An 11,163-nucleotide genomic window follows, 5' to 3' on the forward strand; every position below is an offset into this window, starting at 1 on the left:
CATCGCAACGCTTCAGTAGCCCCCCCAGCCCAGGTGAGAGGGTCCTGGGTGACCCTGCCCCATGGCAGGAGAAGCTGCCTGGTGGGCAGCTGCCCCCTCTCCTTGGACGCCATGGACAAAGAGCATCCCTGCCACACGCAGGCAGGTCCCCATGGCACACAGAGCCTGAGGCTGCAGGCAGCTCCTTTGCCTTTATTTTCCCGTTGTTCCTCTCCTGGATGGAAAAAACAGGTTTCCACCGAGGCCAGGGTGGATGCTGTCGCTTAGGCTCGGCACTCAAAAAAGCTGTCTCGGATGGCTCTCTCCCGGGACGTGACCCTCTTCCCCGAGGGGAAGGTCTGGTAGGTCTGCAGGTTCATCGGTGACACTCGCAGCAAACGCCAGCGGGTCTTCGTGCTGAGCGGTGGTCTGGGGAGGAGCAGAGCACCGCGGAGGGTTACAGAGGTGCAGGCAGCAGGTACGGAGCTGTGGGCAGGAGTTCCAGGGATGCAGGCAGGGCGTCGAGGGCTGCAGGCAGGGCTCAGCCATAGGGGTGTCCTCCAAGGGCACCCTGTCACCCTTCACACCAGCAGAGCATCAGAAGCTGCAGAGCTTGCAGTGTTGTCCACCCAAAAGGACATGTTCAATCTGACCTGGCACTGGGCTGATGCAACCCCAGGGCTCCCAATTCCCAGCTCCATGGGCTGAGGCCAATGGTGTGAGGTTCAACAAGGCCAAGTGCCGGGTCCTGCCCTTGGGTCACACCAACCCCACGGACGCTCCAGGCTGGGCAGAGTGGCTGGAGAGCTGCCCGGCGGATGAGGACCTGGGGGTGTTGGTCGACAGAGGCTGAGTATGAGCCAGCAGTGTGCACAGGTGGCCAAGGAGGCCACCAGCATCCTGGCCTGTGTCAGCACCAGTGTGGCCAGCAGGAGTGGGGCAGTGACCGTCCCCCTGGACTGGGCACTGGGGAGGCCCCACCTCGAGGGCTGTGTCCAGGTTTGGGCCCCTCACGCCAAGAAAGACCTTGAGGGGCTGGAGCGTGTCCAGAGAAGGGCAACGGAGCTGGTGAGGGGTCTGGAGCACAAGTCTGGTGAGGAGCGGCTGAGGGAGCTGGGGGGGTTCAGCCTGGAGAAGAGGAGGCTGAGGGGAGACCTTCTGGCTCTCTACAGCTCCCTGAAAGGAGGGGGTAGCCAGGGGGGGTCGGGCTCTTCTCCCAAGGAACAGGCCATGGCACAAGAGGAAACGGCCTCAAGTTGTGCCAGGGGAGGTTTAGGATGGATATTGGGAACAATTTCCTCCTGGAAAGGGTTGTGAAGCATTGGAAGAGGCTGCCCAGGGCAGGGGTGCAGTCGCCATCCCTGGAGGGATTGAAAAGCCGGGCAGACGCGGTGCTGAGGGCCATGGGGTAGTGGTGGCCTTGGCAGTGTTGGGATGATGGTTGGACTCGATGATCTGAAAGGTCCCTTCCAGCCCGGGCAATTCTATGGTTCTGTGATTCCCGCTGGCTCTGCCTGCTCCTGAGCCCCACACGGGCACCCACAGCCTTGCCCGCAGGGATTGCGCAGGCACAGGCGTAACTCTCTGCCAAGTGCAAGGAAAGACAGACGGAATTGGGAGATTTTTGTCCGTGTCACGTCCAGAGCTGATGTTGCAAGGCCAAGAGGCGCTCTCCTGTTTGCGAGCACTCGTGATGCCCAGGCCACAAACGATGCAGAAGCAGCTCTGCGTATCGGCATTTCCCGGGTGGGTTCAGCCACACACCTGAGCGAGGAAGGACCCTGGGGATGGGAAAGTGCTTGAAGGGACAGAGGGATGGTAGAGATTGCTTTCAAGGCCACCACTCCTTGTGCCCCTTTGGGGACACATTGCCTGACCCTCCGGGAGCTGGACGAAGCCAAATCACTTCTGTGGGGACGGGTCAGGGAGCAGCGAGGTCCTCAGCAACAAGGAGCAGGGGCGCATAGCAGCAAGCCAGGGTGAGGATCAGGTCTGGAGACGGCGGTCAGGGTCAGGCACAGCCCAAGGGCCACCCAACAGCGAGGCAGGTCTGAGGTCAAGCCCAAATCCAGGTCCAGGTTGAAGTGGAGGATGCCCAAGTGCTCTGCCTGGGTGCAGAGCCAGCTGTGGCACAGCTGGAAAGGCGGGGGCTGGTGGTAAATCTGCAGCTTGAAAACAAATCCCAAAGGAAGGGAGGTGCCAGCCATCACCGCCAGCTTCGCTCACAACAGCTCTTATCAGCCAGGGCTGACCTTGGCCTCTGCCAGCTAAACTCCTGGAAGGGGGATGTGCTCATGGCCCCGACAGCATCTGGTTTGCTCCATCCACTTCCATCTATCCTCCTCGTCCCACGCATTTCTCCCCCTTGCCATGAGACCTGGCCTGGGTGAAGGACAGCCTCCCCCACTCCTCGTTTCTCATGGGCAGCCAAGGGCTGATAAGAAAGCGCGAGACAGCCACAGCACACAGCCACGATGAAATGCTCCTTGCCCATCAATTAACCTCTAATTTAAGCAGCTTCTCTGAGCTCCATACACAAAACTTTGCATATTCATGGATTTCCAGGGCTGGCCATAGCTCACAGCATCCCCGTGACTTCCCATCTCACAGCAAGGAGGGTCCAGCCACCTCCAGGGCTGTGAGAGCATCCAGGGGGCAGAGGCAACATCCAGATTCTCTGGTTGGTGCCTCCAGTGCTGTGGCTGGTCCGAGGCTCCCCCATGCGAGGAAGACACGGACGTACCGCAGCAAGGGCCACTGAGATGGGCTGGAGCCCATGATATAGACCCCCCTGCAGCGCTGCCTCCAGCGCTGGGGCCTCGGCACAGGAGAGACACGGAGCTGTTGGAGCGGGGCCAGAGGAGGCCCCGGAGATGCTGGGAGGGCTGGAGCCCCTCTGCTGGGAGGACAGGCTGAGAGAGCTGGGGGGGTTCAGCCTGGAGAAGAGAAGGCTCCGCGGAGACCTTCCAGCCCCTGCCAGTCCCTCAAGGGGCTCCAGGAAAGCTGGGGAGGGACTCTGGAGCAGGGAGGGGAGCCGTGGGACGAGGGGGAAGGGTTTGACACTGGAAGAGGGGAGATTGAGATGAGATATTGGGAAGAAATTCTTTGGTGTGAGGGGGGTGAGCCCCTGGCCCAGGTTGCCCAGAGAAGCTGTGGCTGCCCCATCCCTGGAGGGGTTCAAGGCCAGGTTGGCCGGGGCTTGGAGCAACCTGGGCTGGTGGGAGGTGTCCCTGCCCAGGGCAGGGGGTGGCAATGGGTGGCCTTTAAGGGTCCCTTCGACCCAATCCATTCTGTGATTCGATGATTCTATGTGGAAGGCGAGGCAGAGCTGGGCTGTTCAGCCTTGAGAGAGGAGAAGGCAAAGGTGGATCTTATTATTGTCTGTCTAAGGGCAGGTAGCAGAGAAGAGAGGATCTAGGGGACGTAGAGATGTAGGAGGCTGGAGGTTGCACCTTGAATTTCGATGTGCACAGCAATAGAAGCAGCAATGGGCACAAGGATATAAGGAAAATATCTGAGGATACTTTATCTGAAGGCCTCTGAAGACGACTGGGGGCTCTTTTTTCCCTGGATTTTACGCTCCTGTTGAGTCGCAGGAATACAGCACTAGAGGGCACCCACGGATTTCTCCTGGCGGCGGCTCCAGCTGCCTCCCACCGCAGGTCCCAGCCCCGAGCTGGCAGCGCCGTAGGCGCATTTTCAGCCCATTTCAGGTCCAGCGGCATCACCCCAGGAGGCCGGTGTTGTGCTCAGAGCTCAAGGCAAGAGGGAATTTTGGATGCCAGCTTTTACCAGAGTTGGTTGACAGCAATACACTCCTGTGATGGCTCCTCTGGTCCTTGGAGGGCTGAGCAGGGTGCTGGGGGCTGCCAGTGCCATGGGTTTCCATCCAGAGGGGCCGTGGGACACCGTGCCAGGCTGTGCCACAGAGCACACCAGCCGGTAATGCACAACCCATGGCTGTGAAGGTAGATGGTCTCAATTGGTTTTAGAATCATAGAATGATTTGGGTGGGAAGGGACCTTAAAGATCTCATTGCACCCCCTGCCCTGGGCAGGGACACCTCCCACCAGCCCAGGTTGCTCCAAGCCCCGGCCAACCTGGCCTTGAACCCCTCCAGGGATGGGGCAGCCACAGCTTCTCTGGGCAACCTGGGCCAGGGGCTCACCCCCCTCACACCAAAGAATTTCTTCCCAATAGCTCATCTCAATCTCCCCTCTTTCAGTTTAAAATCCCCTCGTCCCATGGCTCCCCTCCCGGATTGGATGTGGGGCTGGCTTTCCCCCACAGCTCTCTGGTTTCATCCCACCAGCCCCAAGCCCTTGGGAATTGGGTGCCACCATGTCCTAGGGACATCGCTACTCACAGGTTGACCACAACGTCCTAGGGACATTGATACTCACTCACAGGTTGACCACCACGTCCTAGGGACATCGGTAGTCACAGGTCAACAACCATGTCCTAGGGACATCGGTAGTCACTGGTTGACCACCACATCCTAGGGACATCAGTGCTCACAGGTCAACTACCATGTCCTAGGGACATTGATACTCACAGGTTGATCACCACGTCCTAGGGGCATCGGTACTCACAGGTCGAGCGGATGAGGATGTCTCTCCTTTTCCTTCGCAGGCAGCACAAAGTAAGGAACGATCTGCATCGCCCCGCTCTTGTCCCGGTAAAACTCACGGTGCTGCTGGGTCAGCTGCAGATAAAGACAAGCATGCCGGTGTTTCAGCCTGAGTTCAGCGCTCCGAGTCTTGTTGGCAGCAGGATTTTGCAGGGGTTGCCATTGCAAGCACACGGCCATCCCCTCCCCGCTCTAAAGTGCAGAAATGACGGACACAGCCGTGCGCGGCCTCACACACTCGGGATGCTGCACTAACAGGCAAATTAATAATCATAGAATCATAGGATTGCCCAGGTTGGAAGGGGCCTTTAAGATCGTCTAGTCCAACTGTTAACCCAGCACTGCCAAGGCCACCACTACCCCATGGCCCTCAGCACCGCGTCTGCCCGGCTTTTCAATCCCTCCAGGGATGGCGACTCCACCACTGCCCTGGGCAGCCTCTTCCAATGCTTCACAACCCTTTCCAGGAGGAAATTGTTCCCAATATCCATCCTAAACCTCCCCTGGCGCAACCTGAGGCCGTTTCCTCTTGTGCCATGGCCTGTTCCTTGGGAGAAGAGCCCGACCCCCCCTGGCTACCCCCTCCTTTCAGGGAGCTGTAGAGAGCCAGAAGGTCTCCCCTCAGCCCCCTCTTCTCCAGGCTGAACCCCCCCAGCTCCCTCAGCCGCTCCTCTAGACCTGTTCTCTAGACACACAAGCTGCCTCAAGTCAGATCTGACAGCTGAGGTGCCATCCCTGCCCGCATGGTTTTGGGCAGAGAGCAGAGGAGGGGACATCTGTCTCCAGCCCCCCGTAGCCAGCAGGACCTGTGGCCACCCTGGCTCCCCTCCACGGTACCCGTCGTGTCCTCACCTGGTAGAACCTGCTCAGCTGCTGGGATCGGCTGACGTCCAGGTTGAAGGGGGTGTGCAGTGGGACGTGTGGGTACAGCTCCTTGTCCTCTGCTTGGCGCGCTGCCACGGTCTGGGGACCCTGGGAGTATCTCATGGTGGCGTTCCCACAGGTGTTTCTGAAAGCAAATGGTGGTTTTCATAGAAACACAGACTGGTTTGGGTGGGAAGGGATCTTAAAGGCCACCCAGTGCCACCCCCTGCCCTGGGCAGGGACAACTCCCACCAGCCCAGGTTGCTCCAAGCCCCGGCCAACCTGGCCTTGAACACCTTGGTTTTACACTGGAAGAGGGGAGATTTAGCTGAGATCTGAGGAAGAAATCCTTTGGTGTGAGGGGGGTGAGCCCCTGGCCCAGGTTGCCCAGAGAAGCTGTGGCTGCCCCATCCCTGGAGGGGTTCAAGGCCAGGTTGGCCGGGGCTTGGAGCAACCTGGGCTGGTGGGAGGTGTCCCTGCCCAGGGCAGGGGGTGGCACTGGGTGGCCTTTAGGGTCCCTTCCCACCCAAACCAGTCTGTGATTCTACGTGCAGCTGGTGACATTGCCCTGCAATGCTGTTCACCTCTACCAGTATCAACTGGCCACAAATCCAAAGCAAAGTGGTCAATAGGGACATCCGCTATGTAAGTAGCCTGTTGCTCGCCACGCTCCACAGTGCTGGAGGAATATTTGTGTGAACTTGTCCAGGTGCCAAAAACTGGGGACGTGATTTAAGCCCGCGAGCCCCCACAGAGCCAAAGCCAGCCTGCAGCCCCGGGCAGGGGGAGAGGAGCCCATCACCCGGACGTCCTGGCATTGGGGCCGTTGTCTCCGCAGCCTGGCTGCCGTTTTGCCGAGTTGCCAGAGCAGCTGAAGAAGAGGAGAAACGAGAGACTGGGCAGCAAACCCACTTTGGGGTTAAAGTGGTGAGATCTGAACTGGGAGTGGGGTGTCAACCAGTGCTGAAAATGATGCTCTCAAAAGACTGGAGGAAAAATTATATATATACACACACATACATATATACACACATACATATATATATATATATATTTAAAAATTCAATAATTAAAAATATATATGTATATATAATTTTTCCTCTGGTCTTTTGAGAGCTCCTACAAATACAGCTCTGCCTGGAAGGGAGACCTGGACTCCAGCAGCTCGGAGAGCAGCAGGGAGAGGGATGGACGCCAGCCACGCACGTAACCCCACCAGCGAGGAGCCTCCTGGCCCCCGGGCTGGCTTTATATCAGGGGAAATCTGCCAGGAATGGGCATTCCCACCCAGGGCAAGGGCTGCCCGGGGCAAGGGCATCCCCTGGCAGTTTGGACCAGCACTGGCCGCAGCAGGAGTCTTTGCTTACACAGAACAAAAGGAGACATGAAAGAAAACAAGAGGGGGGAACATAGGTGACGATGGGAAGGGGCTGGGGCAGGGGGGAGATGGGGCAAAAATTGATGCAGCTCATTTGGGCAAGAGACACATTTGGGGTCTATCAGGGAGAGGAAAAGCCCCCGAAATCCTCCCAGGACCAGGGGGCGCATTAGCAGGGTGCACGGGAGACCTCTGCCTCTCTCAAAGGCTGCGTGCGTTATTCATTGCCCTCCTGCGATATGCACGAGGCGGGGAGGAAATCCACCCTCTACAACCACCGATAAAAAGGACAACCCCTGACCCGTGTAAAACAGCCCGAGGAAACACGAAGACGTGGGGCTGGAAGGGCAGAGCAGTCGGGAGATGGAGTCTCTGCAGCACCCGGCTCCTACAGCGCGTGTTAAATGCAGATGAGAGGATGGGTGCAGGGTCCACAGGGCAGGGTCCAGGATCCACGAAGGGTGCAGGGTGTTTGGGGCAAGGTTCAGGATCCACGAAGAGTGCAGGGTGCAGGGGGCGGGGTGCAGGATCCATTAAGGGTGCAGGATCCATGAAGGGTGCAGGATCCATGGGACAGGGTGCAAGACCCATGGGGCAGGGTGCAGGATCCATGAGGGGTGCAGGATCCATTAAGGGCGCAGGGTCCATGGGGCAGGGTGCAGGGTCCATGGGGCAGGGTGCAGGATCCATGAAGGGTGCAGGATCCATGAAGGGTGCAGGGTGTTTGGGGCAAGGTTCAGGATCCATGAAGAGTGCAGGGTCCATGGGACAGGGTGGGGGATCCATGAAGGGTGCAGGGTTTTTGGGATAAGGTGTAGGATCCCTGAGGGGTGCAGGATGTTTGGGGCAAGGTTCAGGATCCACGAAGAGTGCAGGGTCCATGGGGCAGGGTGCAGGACCCATGAAGGGTACAGGGTCCATGGGACAGGGTGCAAGACCCATGGGGCAAGGTGCAGGATCCATGAGGGGTGCAGGATCCATTAAGGGTTCAGGGTCCATGGGACAGGGTGCAGGATCCATGAAGGGTGCAGGGTTTTTGCGATGAGGTGCAAGGTCCATGGGGCAGGGTGCAGGACTCATGATGGGTGCAGGGTCCATAGGGCAGGGTGCAGGATCCATGAAGGGTGCAAGGTTTTTGGGATAAGGTGTAGGATCCATGAGGGGTGCAGGACCCATGATGGGTGCAGGGTTTTTGGGATGGGGTGCAGGATTCATGAAGGGTGCAGGGTGCTTGGGACGAGGTTCAGGATCCACGAAGAGTGCAGGGTCCATGGGGCAGGGTGCAGGATCCATGAAGGGTGCAGGGCCCACAGAGCAGGGTGCGGGATCCATGAAGGGGGCAGGGTTTTTGGGATGGGGTGCAGGATCCATGAAGGGTGCAGGACCCATGGGACAGGGTGCAGGACCCATGATGGGTGCAGGGCCCATGGGGCAGGGTGAGGGTCCCCAGGGTGCCAGTCTGGTGGTCCTCAGCCCATACCTGCTGCCAGTCGTGTCCGGGCTGTGGAGGGTCCCTGCACTGCAGTTCCCCTGGATCCGTCCTGTTTGGTTCTGCTGGGCCCAGCTGGCTCACAAACACCATCACCGGGCAACCACGGAAGCCCGGGAACACCTCACGGAACCCCCAGCACCCTGAGATCCCCAGCACCTTCTCTTGAACATCCCCTGCACCCAGCGCATCCACCCATCCATCCCTCACCACTGCGCCCGCCCTGGCTCCACGGCCTGCGCCCCTCCCCAACACCCCCCGCACCCCCCGCCCTCCACAAACATCCCCAGATTCACATTTTTTAGGCTTTTGGGGATTTTTTTTTCCCAGGTCTATGTCTAGGGGGAATAGTAGGTGCCGTTCCTGCCCGAGGAGGGCAACCAGGGACCTGTCCTGGAAAGCCTTTGGGAAGGGTCTTCCCGAGAACCAATGTTAAAAAAAAAATATTATTGCACACAGAGATCCGCACATTGTATTAAAATAATCCGTGTAAAATGATCTTCGCTTGTAGGGGCCACTGGGAGGCGTGGGAATTGGAGAGGGTCTTCTTGGTTTGCACCTCAGCTCTGAGATATTTCAAATTTAAAAAAAAAAAAAAGGGGAAAAAGAAGAAAAGAAAAAGAAAATGAAAGAAAATAGAAACGCAGAGGCTTTAAGCACCTTCCTCACGCTCGGACATTGCAGTGCCAGCTCTGGAGAAGGTCTCCCAGCCGCCTTCTCTCCCAGTTGGGTCGCGCGGCAGAGGCGTGTGTTGGTCTCACCGGGTTGCTCAGCCTCCAGTCTCAGCATTTCCAAAATCATCACTTTCCTGGAGGACGGATCTGCTGGGGAGTCCACGGGCCGTTCCCGGGTCGAGCCATGCATCCCCATCCCCGTGCCCCAGTGGCCAAGCTCCTGCCACCGTCCTCTCTCGTTCCCAGCGAGATGTGGAGTCAGCCACCACGGGACTGGGGAGACACTGGGAGGGCTGGGATCCATCACCGGGAGTTTGCTATGGGCACGGCAGACCCATAGCAGAAACCCACCGCCCGTCCTCACGGCTGGCTCCTCTCTGCGGGGCGGAGAGATGAGGAAAGCTGCTTTCTTTGAAAACTGCTGATTTTTTGGCTGGGGAAGGGGACTGGCCCTCCTCCGGCTGGGGACAGGGCAGCCAGGGCAGGGGACAGGGGCTGCTGGTGCAGCCGGAGGAGAAGGGAGCCGGTGGGAGACTTGAAGGGGGTGAAGAAGCTGCTGAGAGAGAGGAGAAGGGCTGTGGTGGAGGGAGAGACAGCTCAAGGAGGAAAGTTCTTGGAGAGCCAAAGGTGGGACCGGCTGCGTTCAAGGCTTTCTCCAGGGAGAGCAGACAAAGGTGCTGAGGATGTGCTGGGAGGGTCCCAGACCTTTCGAGGAGATGCCACCCAGTTCCAAGCCCCAGGGTGTTTGTGCCCTGCAGCATGGCCTGGGGAGATGATGTGGAGCCCCAGGTGCCACCCTGCTCATCCCGGCCTGAGGAGCCGCATTGGTGAGGCCCCATCTCAAGGGCTGTGTCCAGTTTGGGGCCCCTCACGCCAAGAAAGACCTTGAGGGGCTGGAGCGTGTCCAGAGAAGGGCAACGGAGCTGGTGAGGGGTCTGGAGCACAAGTCTGGTGAGGAGCGGCTGAGGGAGCTGGGGGTGTTCAGCCTGGAGAAGAGGGGGCTGAGGGGAGACCTTCTGGCTCTCTACAGCTCCCTGAAAGGAGGGGGTAGCCAGGGGGGGTCGGGCTCTTCTCCCAAGGAACAGGCCATGGCACAAGAGGAAACGGCCTCAAGTTGTGCCAGGGGAGGTTTAGGATGGATATTGGGAACAATTTCCTCCTGGAAAGGGCTGTGAAGCATTGGAAGAGGCTGCCCAGGGCAGTGGTGGAGTCGCCATCCCTGGAGGGATTGAAAAGCCGGGCAGACGTGGTGCTGAGGGACATGGGGTAGTGGTGGCCTTGGCAGGGTTGGGTTGATGGTTGGACTCGATGATCTGAAAGGTCTTTTCCAACCTAAATGACTCTGTGATTCTGTGACACACGGACCCGCTGTTACCAAGGATGCCGAGCTCTCGCCTCTCCCCTGCATGGCTGCACCCGGGGAGGACACTCAGCTCAGAACATCTCACGCGGACACCGTCCAAGCACTGATTTACACAGGAATGTTCACTGGTTCGCCTCGGATTTGCCATTCCCCCTTTCTTAGCAAGCCCTTTCACTTGCTCACCCTTTTGCTTATCTACAAAACCTGCCTCTGCAGCATTTTCCCCCTTTTTGCCAGAGACCGACACACGCGTGCGGAGCCGCCCGCTGCAGCTCTCGAAATGGCAGATGGTGCCACGAGGCCCCACTCCTGAGAGCTGCTTCCCTGAAGTTCTTTAAAATGAAGGAGACTGGCCAAAATTCTTTAAAATTAAAGCGACGGGGCTGCAGGGAGGACGACGGCAGACGGAGGGAGACTTGCAGTGGCGGAGTCAAGGTCGGGAAGAGCGGGGGTCTGAAAGACGGACTCTGTGAGCGGAGCGATGAGAGACGGCAGGGGACAAGGGTTGGTCGCAGCCCTTTTTCCACTCGTTCCTTCTCCCCAGTTTGAGTAGTCATGAGTAAATCTCTTGGATGCTCCCCACGCACCGCCAGGAGCCAGCCCTGCTCCATCGACGGGCAGTTCATCAACGGGGGCTTCAGTTCCCTCTGCGTGGGGCTAAATTGGCGTGACCGCTCTCCAGGGAGCTGCGGTGCGAGTGACGTCGGTACAGCGCTTGGCGTCTCCCCAGGGAAAGGGCAGGAGAAGCTCCAGAAAGGTGCTTCGGTTTGGGTGTTTGCCCTCCAT

The 11,163-nt window shown here is 58.6% G+C and overlaps 1 protein-coding gene across 1 annotated transcript; it reads right to left on the reverse strand.

The window, feature by feature from the left end:
* Positions 1 to 263: 263 nt before the first annotated feature.
* Positions 264 to 5,596, reverse strand: CIMIP2C (ciliary microtubule inner protein 2C). The gene is made up of 3 exons (XM_063330930.1): positions 5,462 to 5,596; positions 4,572 to 4,684; positions 264 to 408 (listed from the first exon to the last, which is right to left on the reverse strand). The coding sequence occupies exons 1-3, from the start codon at positions 5,594 to 5,596 to the stop codon at positions 264 to 266; spliced, it is 393 nt and encodes a 130-aa protein (XP_063187000.1).
* Positions 5,597 to 11,163: the final 5,567 nt, after the last annotated feature.

The sequence above is a fragment of the Chroicocephalus ridibundus genome, chromosome 3 (genome assembly GCF_963924245.1).
Source record: "Chroicocephalus ridibundus chromosome 3, bChrRid1.1, whole genome shotgun sequence".
Taxonomy (NCBI): Eukaryota; Metazoa; Chordata; class Aves; order Charadriiformes; family Laridae; genus Chroicocephalus; species Chroicocephalus ridibundus.

What these genes read in the sequence shown, in the direction of transcription:
- CIMIP2C (XM_063330930.1), bottom strand. Translation starts at nt 5,596, where the DNA reads ATGAGATACTCCCAGGGTCCCCAGACCGTGGCAGCGCGCCAAGCAGAG. An exon ending in AGCTGAGCAGGTTCTACCAG is followed by an intron (nt 4,685 to 5,461) that starts GTGAGGACACGA and finishes CTTTATCTGCAG; the next exon opens with CTGACCCAGCAGCACCGTGA. An exon ending in CATCCTCATCCGCTCGACCT is followed by an intron (nt 409 to 4,571) that starts GTGAGTACCGAT and finishes GCTCCTCCCCAG; the next exon opens with ACCACCGCTCAGCACGAAGA.